The 16133-nt window shown below is 44.3% G+C and overlaps 1 protein-coding gene across 1 annotated transcript; it reads right to left on the reverse strand.

The window, feature by feature from the left end:
* Positions 1 to 231: 231 nt before the first annotated feature.
* On the reverse strand, positions 232 to 15881 carry osgn1 (oxidative stress induced growth inhibitor 1). Its single transcript, XM_043710983.1, has 6 exons — positions 15649 to 15881; positions 14702 to 14842; positions 12517 to 12653; positions 10016 to 10207; positions 4857 to 4948; positions 232 to 3787 (listed from the first exon to the last, which is right to left on the reverse strand). The coding sequence occupies exons 2-6, from the start codon at positions 14769 to 14771 to the stop codon at positions 2773 to 2775; spliced, it is 1506 nt and encodes a 501-aa protein (XP_043566918.1). The 5' UTR covers positions 14772 to 14842; positions 15649 to 15881; the 3' UTR covers positions 232 to 2772.
* Between the last annotated feature and the right edge of the window lie 252 nt (positions 15882 to 16133).

Here is a 16133-nt window from a genome sequence, read left to right on the forward strand (position 1 = left end):
TAGGAAAGGAGACTAAAACTGCACACAATACTCCAGGTGTGGTCTTAGCAATGCCCTGTCCAGCTGGAGTTAAGGCTTTCTTGCTCCTGTACTCAAACTGTCTTGTAATGAATCTGGATCAGTGGTGCTGGAAGAGCACAGCAATTCAGGCAGCATCCGAGGATTTTGCCTGTCCTCGGATGCTGCCTGAATTGCTGTGCTCTTCCAGCACCACTGATCCAGAATCTGGTTTCCAGCATCTGCAGTCATTGTTTTTACCTCTGTCTTGTAATGAAGGCTAACATACCACTATCCTACCTAACATGTCGCACCTGCATGTTTACAGCGACTAGTGCACAAGGCCACCCAGGCCCACTTGTACACCAACATTTCCCAATCGATCAGTATTTAAATAATACACTGCCTTGCTTGCCAGTTTTTCCCACAGAAATGAACAACTTGACACATTCATCACATTATACTGTATCAGCAACCTGTTTACTCATTTATTCAACTTATCTAAATCACACTGAAGTCTCTTTACGTCCTCCTCACTTTCACACATCTTAGTTTTGTGTCATCAGTAAACTTGGAAATATTACAATTGATTCCCTCAGTCAAACAGTTGACCTATTTTGTGAATTGCTATGGCCAAACAATGCCCTACTTGTCACCACCTCCCCTCTGAAAATGACCCATTTATTCACACTATTTCCAGTCTGGGAACCAATTCTCAATCCATGCCAGTTAATTACCAACAGTTCCAGGTGCTTAATGTGTCAGTGCAAGGCTGCATTCCTCACTGAACTTGGAATCAGGATTGTGATCATATCGGGATTGTGGAATTCTTGGATCAGGTTTTGTTTGGAGATGGCTTTTTTCTGGTAAGTTTTAATCTATGGTCAGTTGTAGTGACAGGGAGAGGACTCCCTGTGGAGAGGTCATGCTGGGTAGGAGACTGCAGAAAGTGGATGTATCTGAAGCAGGTTCAAGCAGGAGAACTGCTGAGCCAGAGTAACAGCTCAGGACTTTGGATATAAGAAACCAGAGCAGCTGGATCAATAATCAGCTTCACTACACAGTTCCAGTTTTACAGTCATTATATTCAACCTCAAACCAGTTTCACAGAAGCGCACTGGCAAAGGATCATACACAGAGTCAGCCACACAGTTTAAAACACAGCCGAATCACATTGATCAGCCCCGACAGTCGACACACAACATCCTCCCCACTCCCTGAGCCCTCTTCTCTCTCCCTTGTCCCACTCACTCCGACTCCTCCCATTAGACACAACAATATCCTGCAATGAGCCACATCGGACACATTCACAACGATCACAATCTCTCCTGCGTTTAATTATTATGCCTGGATTTGCAATATCCAAATTGGGAATGCTGTTCCCTAATTCTACTGATCGTGTGGATCCAGGAAGCACATTAAGCAGAATTAATTCTCCCAAAACCGTTGCTCAGTTTACACCAACAGCTTCTCACAGTCCACGTCCCCAGTGTTTTAGAAAACTTGCAGAATTTGCATACTAAATTCATTAATGTGTTAGGGCTGAAGACAGCATTAATTAGCTTTCAAGCAGCATGATCATTGTTTATACAAACCTCTCCCTGTCCCAGACAGGGAACAATTAAACTGTTCACTCATTCCTGCAAATCTCTCCCCTTCAGTCTCCTTCCTTTTTCACGCTGATCTCTCCTTCGTTCCATTTCTCTTTCTGTGTCTGATTTCACTTAAATTCACTGTTTCCTTCTCTGACATTCTGAGTTTCTTTCACACTCATTTGTTAAGGAGATAAACTGTTGGTTCCATTATTCATTGAAGTCCCAGACATCGTGTTGGTCTCGGAACCTTTACCAGCTCCAGTTCACAACAACTCCCACTGCTGCAGAGCTGTGTAATATTATCTCTGAACAGATTGAATTGAAAAAGAATTGCAAAACATTTTTCATCTGATTTGAAAGAAAAGTCTAAATTAAAGGAGGCAGTAGTGAGGTGCTCCATTCCAACCAGACTGGGCCCAATAACTCTGACAGTGCTGGCTGATGGCATCATAGCAGGTACCACATCTGTGTCCAGACTCCCTATCAATTCCAGTTAACTCCTGGCAATAGACAGAATATCATCAAGAGAGGGAGATACTGCACAAAACACTCAACGTTTGAGCCAGCACATCCTGAAGCATGCAGTTTCTCACTTTACATAAGTTACTGCAACTTTAACAACCCAACCTTCTCCAGGAACCAGATCAAGAATTTCTTTAACTTTTTATCTATCTTCGCTCAGTGACCTGACAATGAGTGACAAACAAGTGCTTGGATCTACGTCTGGTTCAGAAAGTTCTGCAGTAGGATTGAGTGTCAATGGGTGAGAATATAGATTCTGCCTAATATTTGTCCAGTGTTTTTGTCAGTTTTACCAAAAAGACAGGACATTTTCATGTGTCTGTAATGGAGCAAACCACAGTTGTTTACTGACAGGGCACCCTTGACCCTACAGCCCCAGCTCTCTCCTTCATTACCTTGTCTCGATCCCACCCTCCTCTATTGATGCATGGAGAAATTCCAAAGGAACAGGAAGCAAGTTCAAAGTTCCCAAAAGCAGATTCCTAGAAGATGTGAGAGTGGAGTGGTCTTTGAGTCAGACCCATGGAGGAAAGCTGACAAAGCAGCAAACCTTGCACCTAATGCACTCAGCAGCCATCAGTCTGCTCAGGAGTGAGACAGAACGAGTGGTGACTCCTCTGTCTGGTTTATGATCAGTAGAAGCTGCCAGTTTCCTGCTTCACTTTGCCAGGACATGCTCCTTTTGTTGCTTGTGGCGTTTCACCAGGCAGCTGGTGATACCCAGAGCCCCACCCTTCACAAACCGCACAAAGTTATCACCCACCAGGGGACCCATTGCAAAAAGGTTGGGCTCCTGGAGCAGCTCATAGGTGTAAGGATGAATCTGCAAAGGGTTATAGCGGCAGGAAATTGGCATCTTAGAGTTCAGTCCCAGGTAACTGCCATTGTCCCTGAGGAAGGTGAGCCTGGGATTAGCCCCAATCAACACCAATGCCATGGAGACATTCACCACCGTCTGACACTTGTCCCACCTTTCCAGGACACATTTCCTGTCCGGCTTGAAGCTGCTGACCTGGTACTGGGGAAAGCTGGTGTAACCTCGATAAGAAGCAGAGTCTCTGCCAGCATTCTGCTGACTCATCATCTGGTGCACTTTGTGATATTCTGGGTAGAGCACTTTGGGCAGCTGGTTAAAGATCAGGTCGGGGTCAGTGACTGCCTGTCGGAAGATGTGAAGAACAGGTATCCCATAGTGATGGGCACACAGAACAGCATCAGCTGCCGTCAGTCCTGCTCCAACAATCAGCACTGGCTCTGAGCACTCACTTACCCGGCTGTGCACGATGGCTGTTTCAAACTCAGAAATGCTGTGACAGACGTAAGGCAGCTCTTCACCCTCCACACCCAGCCTCACAGGCTCATCCTGTGTCCCAGTCGCTAAGACCACATTCTCTGCCAAGATCATAAAGGGTGTCTGCACCCCATTGCTCCCCTTTTGGTAACCTCTGACCTCCCACAACGACCGTGTTGCTGCCCCGCTTCCTTCCTCCTGTGCCCTCTCCTGGATCACTCCCCTCTTGCTGGCATCCTCACTCTCAGCAACATCATTGATGCGACACAGCGATGTCAGGCAGCTTCTGGGCACAAAGTTCTTGTCGAGAGCCATCTCACTGACATAGTGCTGGTAATAGGCAGCAACCTCAGCTGGGGTCACTCGGTTGTTCCTTAGGTTCCTGGGGGATACAAGGGATATCAAGAGGAGGGTAAATAGGGAACAGAAACGGATGGAAGGGAAGAGCAGATAGGGAGGAGGAAGGAGGGAAGAGAGTGGGAATCAAAAGAGACAGAAAAAAAAAGGTGAAAGGTATAAATGAAGAATGTTGGGTACTATCTACGGTTTATGGTGGGGTGTGGTTTGGATACACCCTCATACCAACAGTCCCACCCTCCACACCCTCACCCCAACAACCCCATTCCCACCCTCCACACCACCCCACCCCAACAACTTCACACCCACCCCCATCCTCCACCCTCAACACCCACCCCAACAACTCCACCCTCCACCTTCAACCCCACCCCCACCCCAACAACCCCACCCCCACCCCAACAACCCCACCCCCACAACCCCACCCTGAGATTAACAACCAGAAGGTCAAGGAGGTGTGTACACACTATAACAGGATCTGACCTCTGAGGTACCAAACAGCAGGAGCTGCAGCAATGCACCAGGGTGGGATCCTGTGACCCATTCGGGGCTGTTTCTCCCAGTCAATGAGACCCCGGCTGATGCACACTGCAGCTCCACCGTCCACCCAAGTATCACTGCCCTCCTGTCTAGCAAAATAGACCAATCTCAGAATTAATATAGTTCACTGAGCAAGTATCAATTGCTTGTTGTAGGAGTGTGTTCCATCATTCTGTCCATCCTATACTGTACATGAAGAAGCATTTCCTAACTTCTCTCTGGAATGGCTGGGACTCACTCACAAGCAGAAACGTTTCTCTCACCAACGCTTTTCAAAATCCTGAAATCCTCAATCAGTTCCCCCTGTAACCTTCAATATTCCTGGGAATTTAAGCCTAGTTTATGAAATCTCTCCCCACGGTCTGACCCTTCAGGTTTAGGTAATGTAATGACATACAATGTAGGAACTGAAGTAGGCCATTCAGCCAAGCTACTCAATAAGATCATATTTGACGCACTCTGGTCAGTCTGCACTGTCCCCACGATAATATTCCCTATCAAGGTGCCTGAACTTATTAGGTTGAACCCATCCACAGGAAACTGCGATTATTACAAACCTTCGCTTCTCTCCAATGCAATCCTTCAGTTTCAGACCCGGTAATTCCATCCAGCTCCCAAAGCTCAGTGTGAGCATTGAGCCCTCCATAGCCTGGAAGACAAAGAATGAATGAATACATTAGGAAGCTGTGAGAAAACACACCTTCAACATGGTAGCACTGAACTGGTGCCAGTGAGAACAGCAATGTATATAAAACCACATAGACTTATTTCAGATTACAAAGCAGTTTGATAAGGTAGGTACAATGTTTCCACTCACAGATAAGATCAGAACTTGGCCATCATAAATATAAAACAGTTGCTCATAAGCCTCATTGGGAATTCAGAAGATAGCTCTTCATCCAGAAAATGGGGAGAATGTGGAAGTTGCTCCCACAGCGAGTGGTTGAGGTAAGTAGCAGAGATGCAGTCAAAGAAAAATAAAATAAACACATGAGGGAGAAAGGAATAGAAGTTTAGGCTGATAGGTAGAGGTAAAGATGGATAGGAGAGGGTGCTCATGTGGAATACAAACATCAGCAAAGAGGAGTTGGGTCAAATGGCCTTTTTATGTGTTGTACAGGCTGACAGCAATAGTGACCGATTCAGAAAAGGTGGGTCTTGCAGCAATGGGAAAATATCCAACTGTCTCTGGTAATGCATGAGGAGTGATTATTTAGACAAAGGGCAGAGAAGGGTAGCTCCCCATCTGAAGGGTCTGCTGAAAGCAAGATGATAAGAAATGAACTTTAAAAGATTCCAAATGAAATTTTAAAATCTCTTTTATGAAAGAAATGTTGCTGCATTGAGGGTTGATGACAAATGAGAATGCACCGAGGGAGTTATTGATTCCAGCAGCCTCATGTTCTGAAGGCATGTTAACTCAAATGTTAATTGAAATATCATCAATTGGTCATTTACCTGATATGCTGGTGCCACTCAGGAGGGTTTAAACCTTTGTGCCAGTGGGGTATGAACCAACGCAGTGTAGAGTGATTGAGGAGGAGGTAGACGTTAGGACAAATCAGTCTAATAGGAAGAACATGCAGGGCCAGGTTAATGAACACGGTGGGACTGGTGGTCTGAAGTGTATTGATTGTAATGCAAGGGTATAATAGGGGAGGCAGATGACCTTAGAGCCTGGATCAGCACATGGCCCTATAATGTTGTACCCATTACAGAAACTCGATTGAGTGAAGGGCAGGACTGGCAGCTCAACGTTCCAGGGTTTAGGTAGTTCAAGCAGGGAGGTGATGGCCTGGGGGTATTCTCAGGTTGTCAGTTTGCTCGCTGAGCTGTTGGGTTTGTTTTCAGTGGTATTATCGTGGGACTACTGTCCTTCAGGAAAGAAAATCTGCCATCCTCATTTAGTTTGGCTTACATGTGACTCTAGACCCACAGCTATGTGGATGACTCTCAGTTGCCCTTGGAAACAGCCGAGCAAGCCATTCAGTGATATCAATCGCTACAAAGTCTCAAAGAAACAAATCGCACGGATCACCGGCATTGACCCAGACACCAGAAAAGACAACAGAAACAACCCTGTCAAACCTGCAAAGTCCTCCTCACTAACATCTGAGAGCTAGTGCCAACATTGGGAGAGCTGTCTCACAGACTCGTCAGGCACCAGCCTGACACAGTCATACTCACGGAATCATACCTTGCAGACAATGTCCCAGACCCCACCATCACCATCCCTGGATATGCCCTGTCTCACCGACAGGACAGACGCAACAGAGGGGCACAGTGGGATAGAGTAGAGAGGGAGTTGCCCTGAGAGTCCACAACATTGACTGTGGACCCCATGAAGTCTTACAGCTTCAGGTTAAACATGGGCAAGGAAACCTCCTGCTGTTTACCATGTGCTGTAGTCCCTCAGCGAATGAACCAATGCTCCTCATTGTTGAGCAACACTTAGAGAAAGCACAGAGAATGGCAAGGTCACAAAACATACTCTGGGTGGGGTATTTCCATGTCCACCACCAAAAGTGGCTCGGCAGCAGTACTACTGATTGAGCTGGTTGGATCCTAAAGGACATTGCTGCTAGACTGGGTCTGCGGCAGGTGGTGAGGGAAACAACGAGGAGAAACATACCTGACCCCATCCTCACCAATATGCCGGCTGCAGATGGACGTGACCACGACAGTATAGTAAGAGTAACCACCGCACACAGTCTTTGTGGAGACAAAGTCCTACCTTTACATCCGCTGTGATGCGTGACACTATCACCGTGCTAAACGGTATGTATTTGAATAAATTTGGAAGTCTTGTCTCACAAATTTGACTGAGTTTTTTGAGGAAGTGATGAAGATGATTGGTGAAAGTAGGACAGTGGATGTTGTCGACATGGACTTTATGTTTAGTGTGCAATATTTAGATCCCCACTCCCTAACTCAGAGCTGAAACCTCTCGAGCTGCAGATGGGACTCACACAAGGGAGGTTTAAATTGGGGACCATATCACACAGGAGTTCTCAATTGCAGCTGCTATTAACATTTGGAATTTTTTTGTGTTTCTGTAGGGTTACCAGCTCTGTCACTGCACCTTCACCACAATGCAAATTATCATTTTCAAATTTCCTGCAAGTCCCCAGCCAGGTCTACATCCCAGACTATTGAAGAGATGGCTATGGAGATAAATGGACACATTAAGTGAACAATGTGGATTTATGAAAAGGAAAATCATACTTGACAAACCTGTTTCTTCATGATGTTACTAGCAGAGACAATAAGGGAAAAACAGTGGACATGGAACGTTTGAATTTTCAGATCAGGTCCCAAATAGAAAGTCAGTTAAAAAAAAACTGGAGCACATGGGCTAGAGGGGGTGGGGCATGGTGGGGAGGGGAGGGAGATGATGTGGATTTAGAATCAGAAAGAAACAGAAAATCGGAATAAAAAGGGTCATTCTCATGTTGGCAGGCTGTGACTACTGAGGTACCATAAGGATCAGTATTTGGGGCCCAATTGTTCATAATATACATCAATGACTTGGATGTGGGGACTAAACTGCAATATTTCTAAGTTTGCAGATGACAAAACTAGGTGGGAATGCTGTGATGTAAGGTGTGGGATTTACCAATATTTTAATATTATTTATATTAAAGTTTAGATCTGAGCTGGAGGCATTTGGGTATGGTCTGTGTGCCTGAAAGGGTTTAATCATTAACTTGTAAGAATTTCTGTAGCCAGGGTGACATATTTTAAAACACAGTCAGTCAGAGAGAGAGAGAAAAAGCGAGAGAGAGAGAGAGAGAAAGAGAGAGAAAGAAAGAAAGAAAGAGAGAGATAAAGCAAGCAAATAGAACTGTGTTTCCGTTTGGACAGAGTTTACAGATGAACAAGGTAAACAGTGGTGGACCAGGCTCTCGGTTTAGACAGTCTGAGTTTGATTTTTTTTCCCTTCCAATTGAGGAAATACCCATAACTTGAAAATTTTAAGGTTTCACTTTATGGCAGTTTCTAAAACTCTTCGCTGAAACTGTATGTTGTAAAACAATTGCCCTTGAGAAAGGGAAGTAATTTAGGACTGATAAAAATTGTAAGCAGCTCAGTTTAAAAAGTTCCAGATCTGAAGTGTTTGGTTACAAACCTAAACAAGTTATTAAAGCTGAGAAAGTCTAAGCTCAGTCATATGAAGATCAAGGAACAGATCATCAGATTCTCAAGACAGGGAATTGGAGTCACAGTTAAACTAAACTTTACAGATCTGAAATAAAAGGGAATTCTTTCTGGTATACAAAGTTAAAAATCATACAACACCAGGTTATAGTGCAACAGGTTTAACTGGAAGCACTAACTTTCAGAGTTGCTCCTTCAGCGGTGCTCCGAAAGCTAGTGTGCTTCCAATTAAATCTGTTGGACTGTAACCTGGTGTTGTGTGATTTTTAATTTTGTCCATCCCAGTCCAACACCGGCATCTCCAAATCATAACTTTCTGGTATGAGTTTTGCAAAGAAGTGCTTGGGATTAAGACAAGTGTATTCTATATTGTGTTCCAAAATCTTTAAATTTGTGTCATACGTAAATTGTTTTTTCTATTTATCTTTATTTCTCTTGCATATTAAGCAGGTTTTATTATTAAACTTGAATCTCCAGCATTGTGTGTTTGTGCTTTCAGTGAAAGACCAAGTTGCTAAAACCAAAAAAAAACTCTATCATGCCAGACTTCAGTCAGGGATCTTATTTGTCAAATAATAATGTTAGCTGGGATCACAATAACAAGTTGTGAGGACGATGCAAAAAGGCTTCAAGGGAATTTAGACAGGCTGAGTGAGTGGGCCAGGCCAGACCCTGGCAGATAGATTCTAATGTGTACAAAAGTGAGGTATCCTCTTTGGTAGGAGGAACAGTAGAGCAGAGTATTTCTAAACTAGCGAGAAATGGGAAAGTGTTGATATTCGCAGGGACCTGGTTATCCTTGTTCGTGAGTCACTGAAAGCTAGCATGTAGAAGCAGCAGGCTATTCAGAAGGTAAATAATATGTTAGATTTTATCACAAAAGGATCTGAGGACAGGAGTAAAATAAAGTTTTGCTGCGCTGATATGGGGCACTGATTAGACAGCACCCAGAGCACTGTGTCCAGTTCTGGTCCCTTGCCTAATGAAGGATGGAATCGCCACAGAGGGAGTGCAGCAGACATTTACCTGAATGATTCCTGGGAGAGTGGGACTGTCCCAAAGGAGAGAGGGAGGAGACTGGGCCTGGAATCTCTGCAGTTTAGAAAAATGAGAGGTAATCTCATAGAAACTTACAAAATTCTTAAAGGTACAGACAGAGTGGATGCAGGAAAGATGTTTCCCCTGGTTGTGGGAATTGGAGCCAGGGACACAGTCTTAGAATAAAAGGCAATCTATTTAGGATTGAGATGAGAAGGAATTTCATCACTCAAGAGTTGGTGAATCTTTGGGATTCTCTACAACAGAGGACGTGAAGGGTTAGTCATTAACTAAGTTTAAGAGAGAGATTGATAAATTTATAGATACTAACAACATGCAGGGAAATGGGATAGCATGGGAACATGCCGTAGAGGTAGCTCATTAGCCAAGATCTAGAATGATGGAGCAGACTTGAGGGGTGGAATGGCTAGTCCTCCTCTATATCCTACTGGGTTAACCTTTCAAGAGTAGAATGAATAATGAAAATAAACCATGTGAGATTCAAACAGCAGTCACTTACATTCCAGGACCCTCCAGGTGGGCCTGTACCCAAGACCAGGTGAGGTATGCCTTGCCAAGACTCCAGCTTCCAGCACAGTGGGGAAGTGTGATCCAGCCCATAATCACCATCAGGCAGCAGCAATGTGTCAAAGAGCACAGCCACTGGATTGGATGACCGTCCTTCTAACCCTTCAGAGAGATATTCCAGATCCTGAGGGCAGTGAAAGCAGTGTGCTAGTAATCTTATCAAAGATTATTAATCTTCACAGCAAGGGTGACTGAGGGTTCAGAAGCACCATTAACATGGTTTTGTGTGTTAATTAAAAGTGCCCTGTCCCAAGGCAATATGACACTTAAATAAGAAAAGGTTTAGTGAGCAGCTCATCTCAGATAGAGTCAGGGTCAGCTCGTTGGCAACATTACAAAGGCAGGTATGGATAAGGATTACAGGTCACAGGTCAGCCCCAGCCACCCAGCTCACTTTTTCACTTGATATGGAGAAGTTCTCTAACAATACAAGAAGGTTCACTAACAGGAAAATCTGCTTTGGTGACCTGGAGAAACAAGGATCTAAAACAGGACACCTATCCCAGGTCCGATGCTGAGTCTGTCACAGGAGAGTTAACCACACCAATATCATCAAACACAAAACTCCAGCCTCTCTCTCATGTGGAGTCTGTAAATCACACACAAGCTCTCCAGAGAAAGCAGACCAGTCAACAAAAATATCCCCAAATGGTTCTTGTCACTAGCCAATCCCACACAAAGATCCCACTAGATACCCCTACTGACCCAATACACCTCATTTCACGTGTTACTGGGTCCAGAATCAGCTAGGCTGTTCATGGAGAGCATCAGACTGGAAAAGAGAATCCTCTTCAGTAATCAGTGAATGGTGCATGGTGAAAGCTGCATGAATAAAGCTAAGAGACAGGTTTACGGTTTGAGCATTGCCGTGACAGGGTAAGTTCATTAATTACATAATTAGAAAGCAGCTCAAACTTGCAGCTCACTACCCCTTTACAGACACAGTCACCTTCTCCATGACAATAACCTACTGGCTTAGCTAGGGATCTCACACCAATAGGAGGGCTTATGCCCGAAACGTCGATTCTCCTGTTCCTTGGCTGCTGCCTGACCTGCTGCGCTTTTCCAGCAACACATTTTTAGCTCACATCTCACACCAATAACCTACTGGCTTAGCTAGGGATCTCACACCAATAACCTACTGGCTTAGAACATAGAACATTACAGCGCAGTACAGGCCCTTTGGCCCTTGATGTTGCGCCGCCTGTCATACTAATCTGAAGCCCATCCCACCTACACTATACCATGTACGTCCATATGCCTGTCCAATGATGACTTCAATGCACTTAAACTTGGCGAATCTACTACCGTTGCAGGCAAAGCATTCCATACCCTTACTACTCTGAGTAAAGAAACTATCTCTGACATCTGTCTTATACCTATCTCCCCTCACTTTAAAGTTGTGTCCCCTCGTGTTTGCCGTCCCCATAAGACTCTCCCTGTCCACCCCATCTAACCCTCAGATTATCTTGTATGTCTCTATTAAGTCACCTCTCAACCTCCTTCTCTCTAACGAGAACAGCCTCAAGGCCCTCAGCCTTTCCTCGTAAGACATTCCCTTCATACCAGACAACATCCTGGTAAATCTCCTCTGCACCTTTCCAAAGCTTCCATATCCTTCCTATAATGCGGTGACCAGAACTGTACACAATACTCCAAGTGTGGCCGTACCAGAGCTTTGTACAGCTGCAGCATAACCTCCTGGTTCCGGAACTCAATCCCTCTATTAATAAAAGCCAAAACACTGTATGCCTTCTTAACAACCCTGTCAATCTGGGTGGCAACTTTCAGGGATCTGTGTACATGGACACCGAGATCTCTCTGCTCATCTGCAATCCCAAGAAACCTACCATTAGCCCAGTACTTTGCATTCCCATTACTCTGGCCAAAGTGTATCACCTCACACTTGTCCACATTAAACTCCATTTGCCACCTCTCAGCCCAGCTCTGCATCCTATCTATGTCTCTCTGCAACCTACTACATCCTTTGTCGCTATCCACAATTCCACCGACCTTAGTGTCGTCCACAAATTTACAAACCCACCCTTCTAAGCCCTCATCCAGGTCATTTATAAAAATGACGAACAGCAGTGGACCCACACCGACCCTTGCGGTATGCTGCTAGTAACTGGACACCAAGATAAACATGTTCCATCAACTACAACCCTCTGTTTTCTTTCAGCAAGCCAATTACTGATCCAAACTGCAATGTCTCCCACAATTCCATTCCTCCACATTTTGTATAATAGCCTACTGTGGGGAAACTTATCGAACGCCTTGCTGAAATCCATATACACCATATCAACCGGTTTAGCTAGGGATCTCACACCAATAACCTCCTGGCCTAGCTCGGGATCTCACATCAAGAAATCGGTTAAGAGTTTGGATTAAGTATCTATCTCAGCATTTTGACAGTGATTATGTACACATTACCTGGTCAACAATTGATAGGTGTTGGTTCTCTTCCAGTTTATGCTGTAGAATTGGGTTTGGGTGACTCGCTGCAGGAGACAGGTAGGGCCTGTACCCAGACAGTAGGTAGGACAAGCAAATCCCAGAGGGACCATTCCCTGAAGAATAAATAACATTTATTTGCATAGTTTGAGGCTGCACATTCACAGGAAGTCATTCAGTCCTTGAGCCTGCTTTCCCATTTCATTAGATTATGGCTGACCTCTTCTTCAATCCAGTTACCTGTCTTTCTCCATATTCCATGATACACCTTCCCAACAAAACATTAGCAATCTCAAAGCTCAACTGCAGCTCAACATACACCATCTTTAGAGGTGGAAAGAGATTCAATACTTATGTGTGAAGAATTGCCAACATTCCATTAGCACCCATATACAATAACAACTTGTATTTACATAGCAAGTCTTTGTGAAATAAAATGTCCAAAGTTGCTTCTCAGGAGCATAATCAAACAAAATTGACACCCAGCCACCTGAGAAACTATCAGGAGAGCTGTCTAATGCTTGGTCAAGGAGGTATGTTTTAAGGAATTTCATAAAGAGGGTAAGAGACAGAGAGGTGAAGAAATACATAGACAGAATTCCAGGCCCAGGCACTGTTACCAATAGTGGAGCAATAGAAAGCAGAGATACTCAAAAGGCCAGAATTAGAGGAATGCAGAGATCTTGGAAGGTTATAGGAGATTACAGATGTAGGGAGGGGTGAGACAATGTTGACATTTGAAAAGAAGGACAAGAGCTTTAAATTGGAAGTGTTGCCAAACTGGAAGACAACATACGTCACTGAACGCAGGAGTAACAACTGACAACAACCTGGTGTGAGTTAGAACACGGGCAGTAAAATTCTGAATTTGCTCAAATTTATGAAAAATGGAAGGCCAGCCAGGAGTGTGTCTGAATAGTTGAGTCGGAGGGAACAAAGGCCGGACAGGCATGTTCACCAGCAACATGACACACAGACAGGGAAATAAGTTGTCTTCGTGATGATTCATGGCTACAAGCTCATCTCAGGGTCAAATGTGATACACAGATTATGAACATAGTTTAATCTCAGGTGGATACCTGAGGATTAGAGTTGATAGTCAGGGAGTTTGTAGCAAGTATCAAGACAGTGGTTTCAGTTTTCAAACATGCGGCAAGGTTGCTCAGTGGTTAGCACTGCTGCCTCACAGCACCAGGTTGAATTCCAGCCTCGGGCAACTGTGTGTGGAGCTTCCAAATTCTCCCTGTGTGTCGGTGGGTTTCCTCCGGGTGCTCTAGTTTGCTCTCACAGACCAAAGTTCTACAGGCTAGGTGAGCTGGCCATTCTAAATTGCCCATAGTGTTCAGGCTAGGTGCATTAGTCAGGAGTAAATGTAGAATAGTAGGGGAATGAGTCTGGGTGGGTTATTCTTCGGAGGGTCAGTGTGGACGTGTTGGCCCAAATGGCCTGTTTCCACACTGTAGGGATCGCAGGATTTAACATTTACTTGGAGGAAATTGCAATTCAGTCAGTTCTGGATGTCAAGAAAGAGGTTGATCATTAGACAGAGACAGCAGGGACAATTGTGCAAAAGCAGGAGGAAATAGGGTTAAATGATTCACATAACCAGACTCCCAAATCTCTGCTTCTCTACAGTTTATGAATTTGAAGCAAAAACCTCACTGAAAAGTGAATGGCTCTACATTTCCCAACATTGTCTTTCTTCTCTTAACTCATTTAATCTTTATATGTTCCTGGAAATTAGACTCTCAGATATCTGTTCCTTCATTCAAATGGTGAAAAATTAAGGCCTAGAACTGATTCCTGTGTATCTGCACTATGTCTCAATCAATAGGCTCTCCCCATAGTGTGGAGGTACCTGTCTTCCCATGTGATAAGACAGGGTGGGGCTAAGATGGGGGTTAGGGAAGGTAATGGCCATTCAACCCCCTTCAATTATTCCAGCCATGTTACGAAAGAAATAAGGCTTAAAGGTCCCAAACCGTGTACAAGGAACACTGGTGAAGCCCAAGTGGCTAAAGCCAACTGACCTTCAGCACAGAGCCATTAGCTACCTTACACTCCTCACTCAGGGTGGGCTGTGGTTTTATCTGGAACCCAGTGTGAGGAATCACAATGCCTGTCATGCTAAGAATAATGCTCCAACAAACAAAAATGAACGTACCTACGATAAGGACAGGGACAGTCAGTGACCCATCCTTGGGAAGCACCTCCTCTTCCAGAACGGGCATCATGGCTGCAGAGTGACAGGTGGACCTGTTCAGGTTAAACCCGGGCAACGTATTGTAAATTACTTGATATAAAACTGAGGGAGAAACAGAAGAAAAAATCTCTGTTAACGGGAAGGCAGTATAAGTATTCTCAATGATGCACTATGGCAGTTCAATGCTCACTTCAATGTTTCTGATTGTTGATGCCGTTCACTTGGAATGTCCTAGGCCATTCAGCACAGTCAGTCTCTGTTGGTGGTTATGCGCCACATGAACTTTCTCCCATTCCTTTTCGTCTCAGTCTATTTTTTTTGTGCTTTTTCCCCTCACGTGCCTATCCAGCTCCCCCTTAAATACATCTAAACTATTTACCACAACCACTCCCTGTGGGAGTACATTCCACATTCTCACAAACCTTGGGGCAAAAGGAGGTCCTCCTGAATTCCCCCAGTGAATGAGACGGTCTAAATTTCAATACTATATTAATTGAACACTTTGTGTTTGTGACTACACTATACCTCTGGCCCCTCATTATGGTCTCTGTTTCAAGTGGCAACATTTTCCTTAGGTCAATCCTAATGAACTCTTCCATAAAATGAAACACCGACGATGATAGATTTCCTTCCCACAAGGATATTCGTGAACCAGATGGGTTTTTTAGACAATTAGCAACAGCTTCATGATTGCCACTATAGATTTTACTGGGATTTGGACCTGGGACTGCAGAGAATCACATGGACCTCTGGATTAATAGTCTATGGTAATACCGCTAGGAATTGCCTCCCTGGACTTAAAATGCTAACTCTTTCTGTCTCTACAGATGCTGCCAGACCCACTCAGTTTCTCCAGCTATTTAACTGTCACACTCTGTAAACATTTCTACCCCTTCCTTTAATCTCACCTCTGCAATTCAGCTTGATTGTTCTTTCAACTTTTAAATCAATTATTTGATTCAGCTTCCATGAAGCAACTTGGAGTGTTCTTGCATGTGAAGAAGTTGAGAGGTGAAGCCAAATTCCCAATCATCTAATCAGAGAGAGATTCAACAGCAAAGAATGTAGATGAGCAAGGAACTAAAACTCGGAAAAAACGCATCACCAATCTTTGCACAATTGGTAAGATCTCTTGGGAATATTTTCTCTTGCATTTACTCTGCTTTTGCCTGATATCAGGAACAATGCAGCAGAATTGACAAACGGCTACAGAATAGAATACCCTGTACCAGGAAATCATTCACTCTGATCCATTTTGCTTCAGCCGTAAACAACACAAACAGATTATAAGAATAAGCAACAGGAGTCGTCCAATCCGTAAGATCAGTTCTCCAAGTCACTGTAAATTTGCAAGCTGACAGTATGACTTACACTGACAGTAGACACAGTCAGG

Source organism: Chiloscyllium plagiosum, chromosome 20, assembly GCF_004010195.1.
Source record: "Chiloscyllium plagiosum isolate BGI_BamShark_2017 chromosome 20, ASM401019v2, whole genome shotgun sequence".
NCBI classification, from domain to species: Eukaryota; Metazoa; Chordata; class Chondrichthyes; order Orectolobiformes; family Hemiscylliidae; genus Chiloscyllium; species Chiloscyllium plagiosum.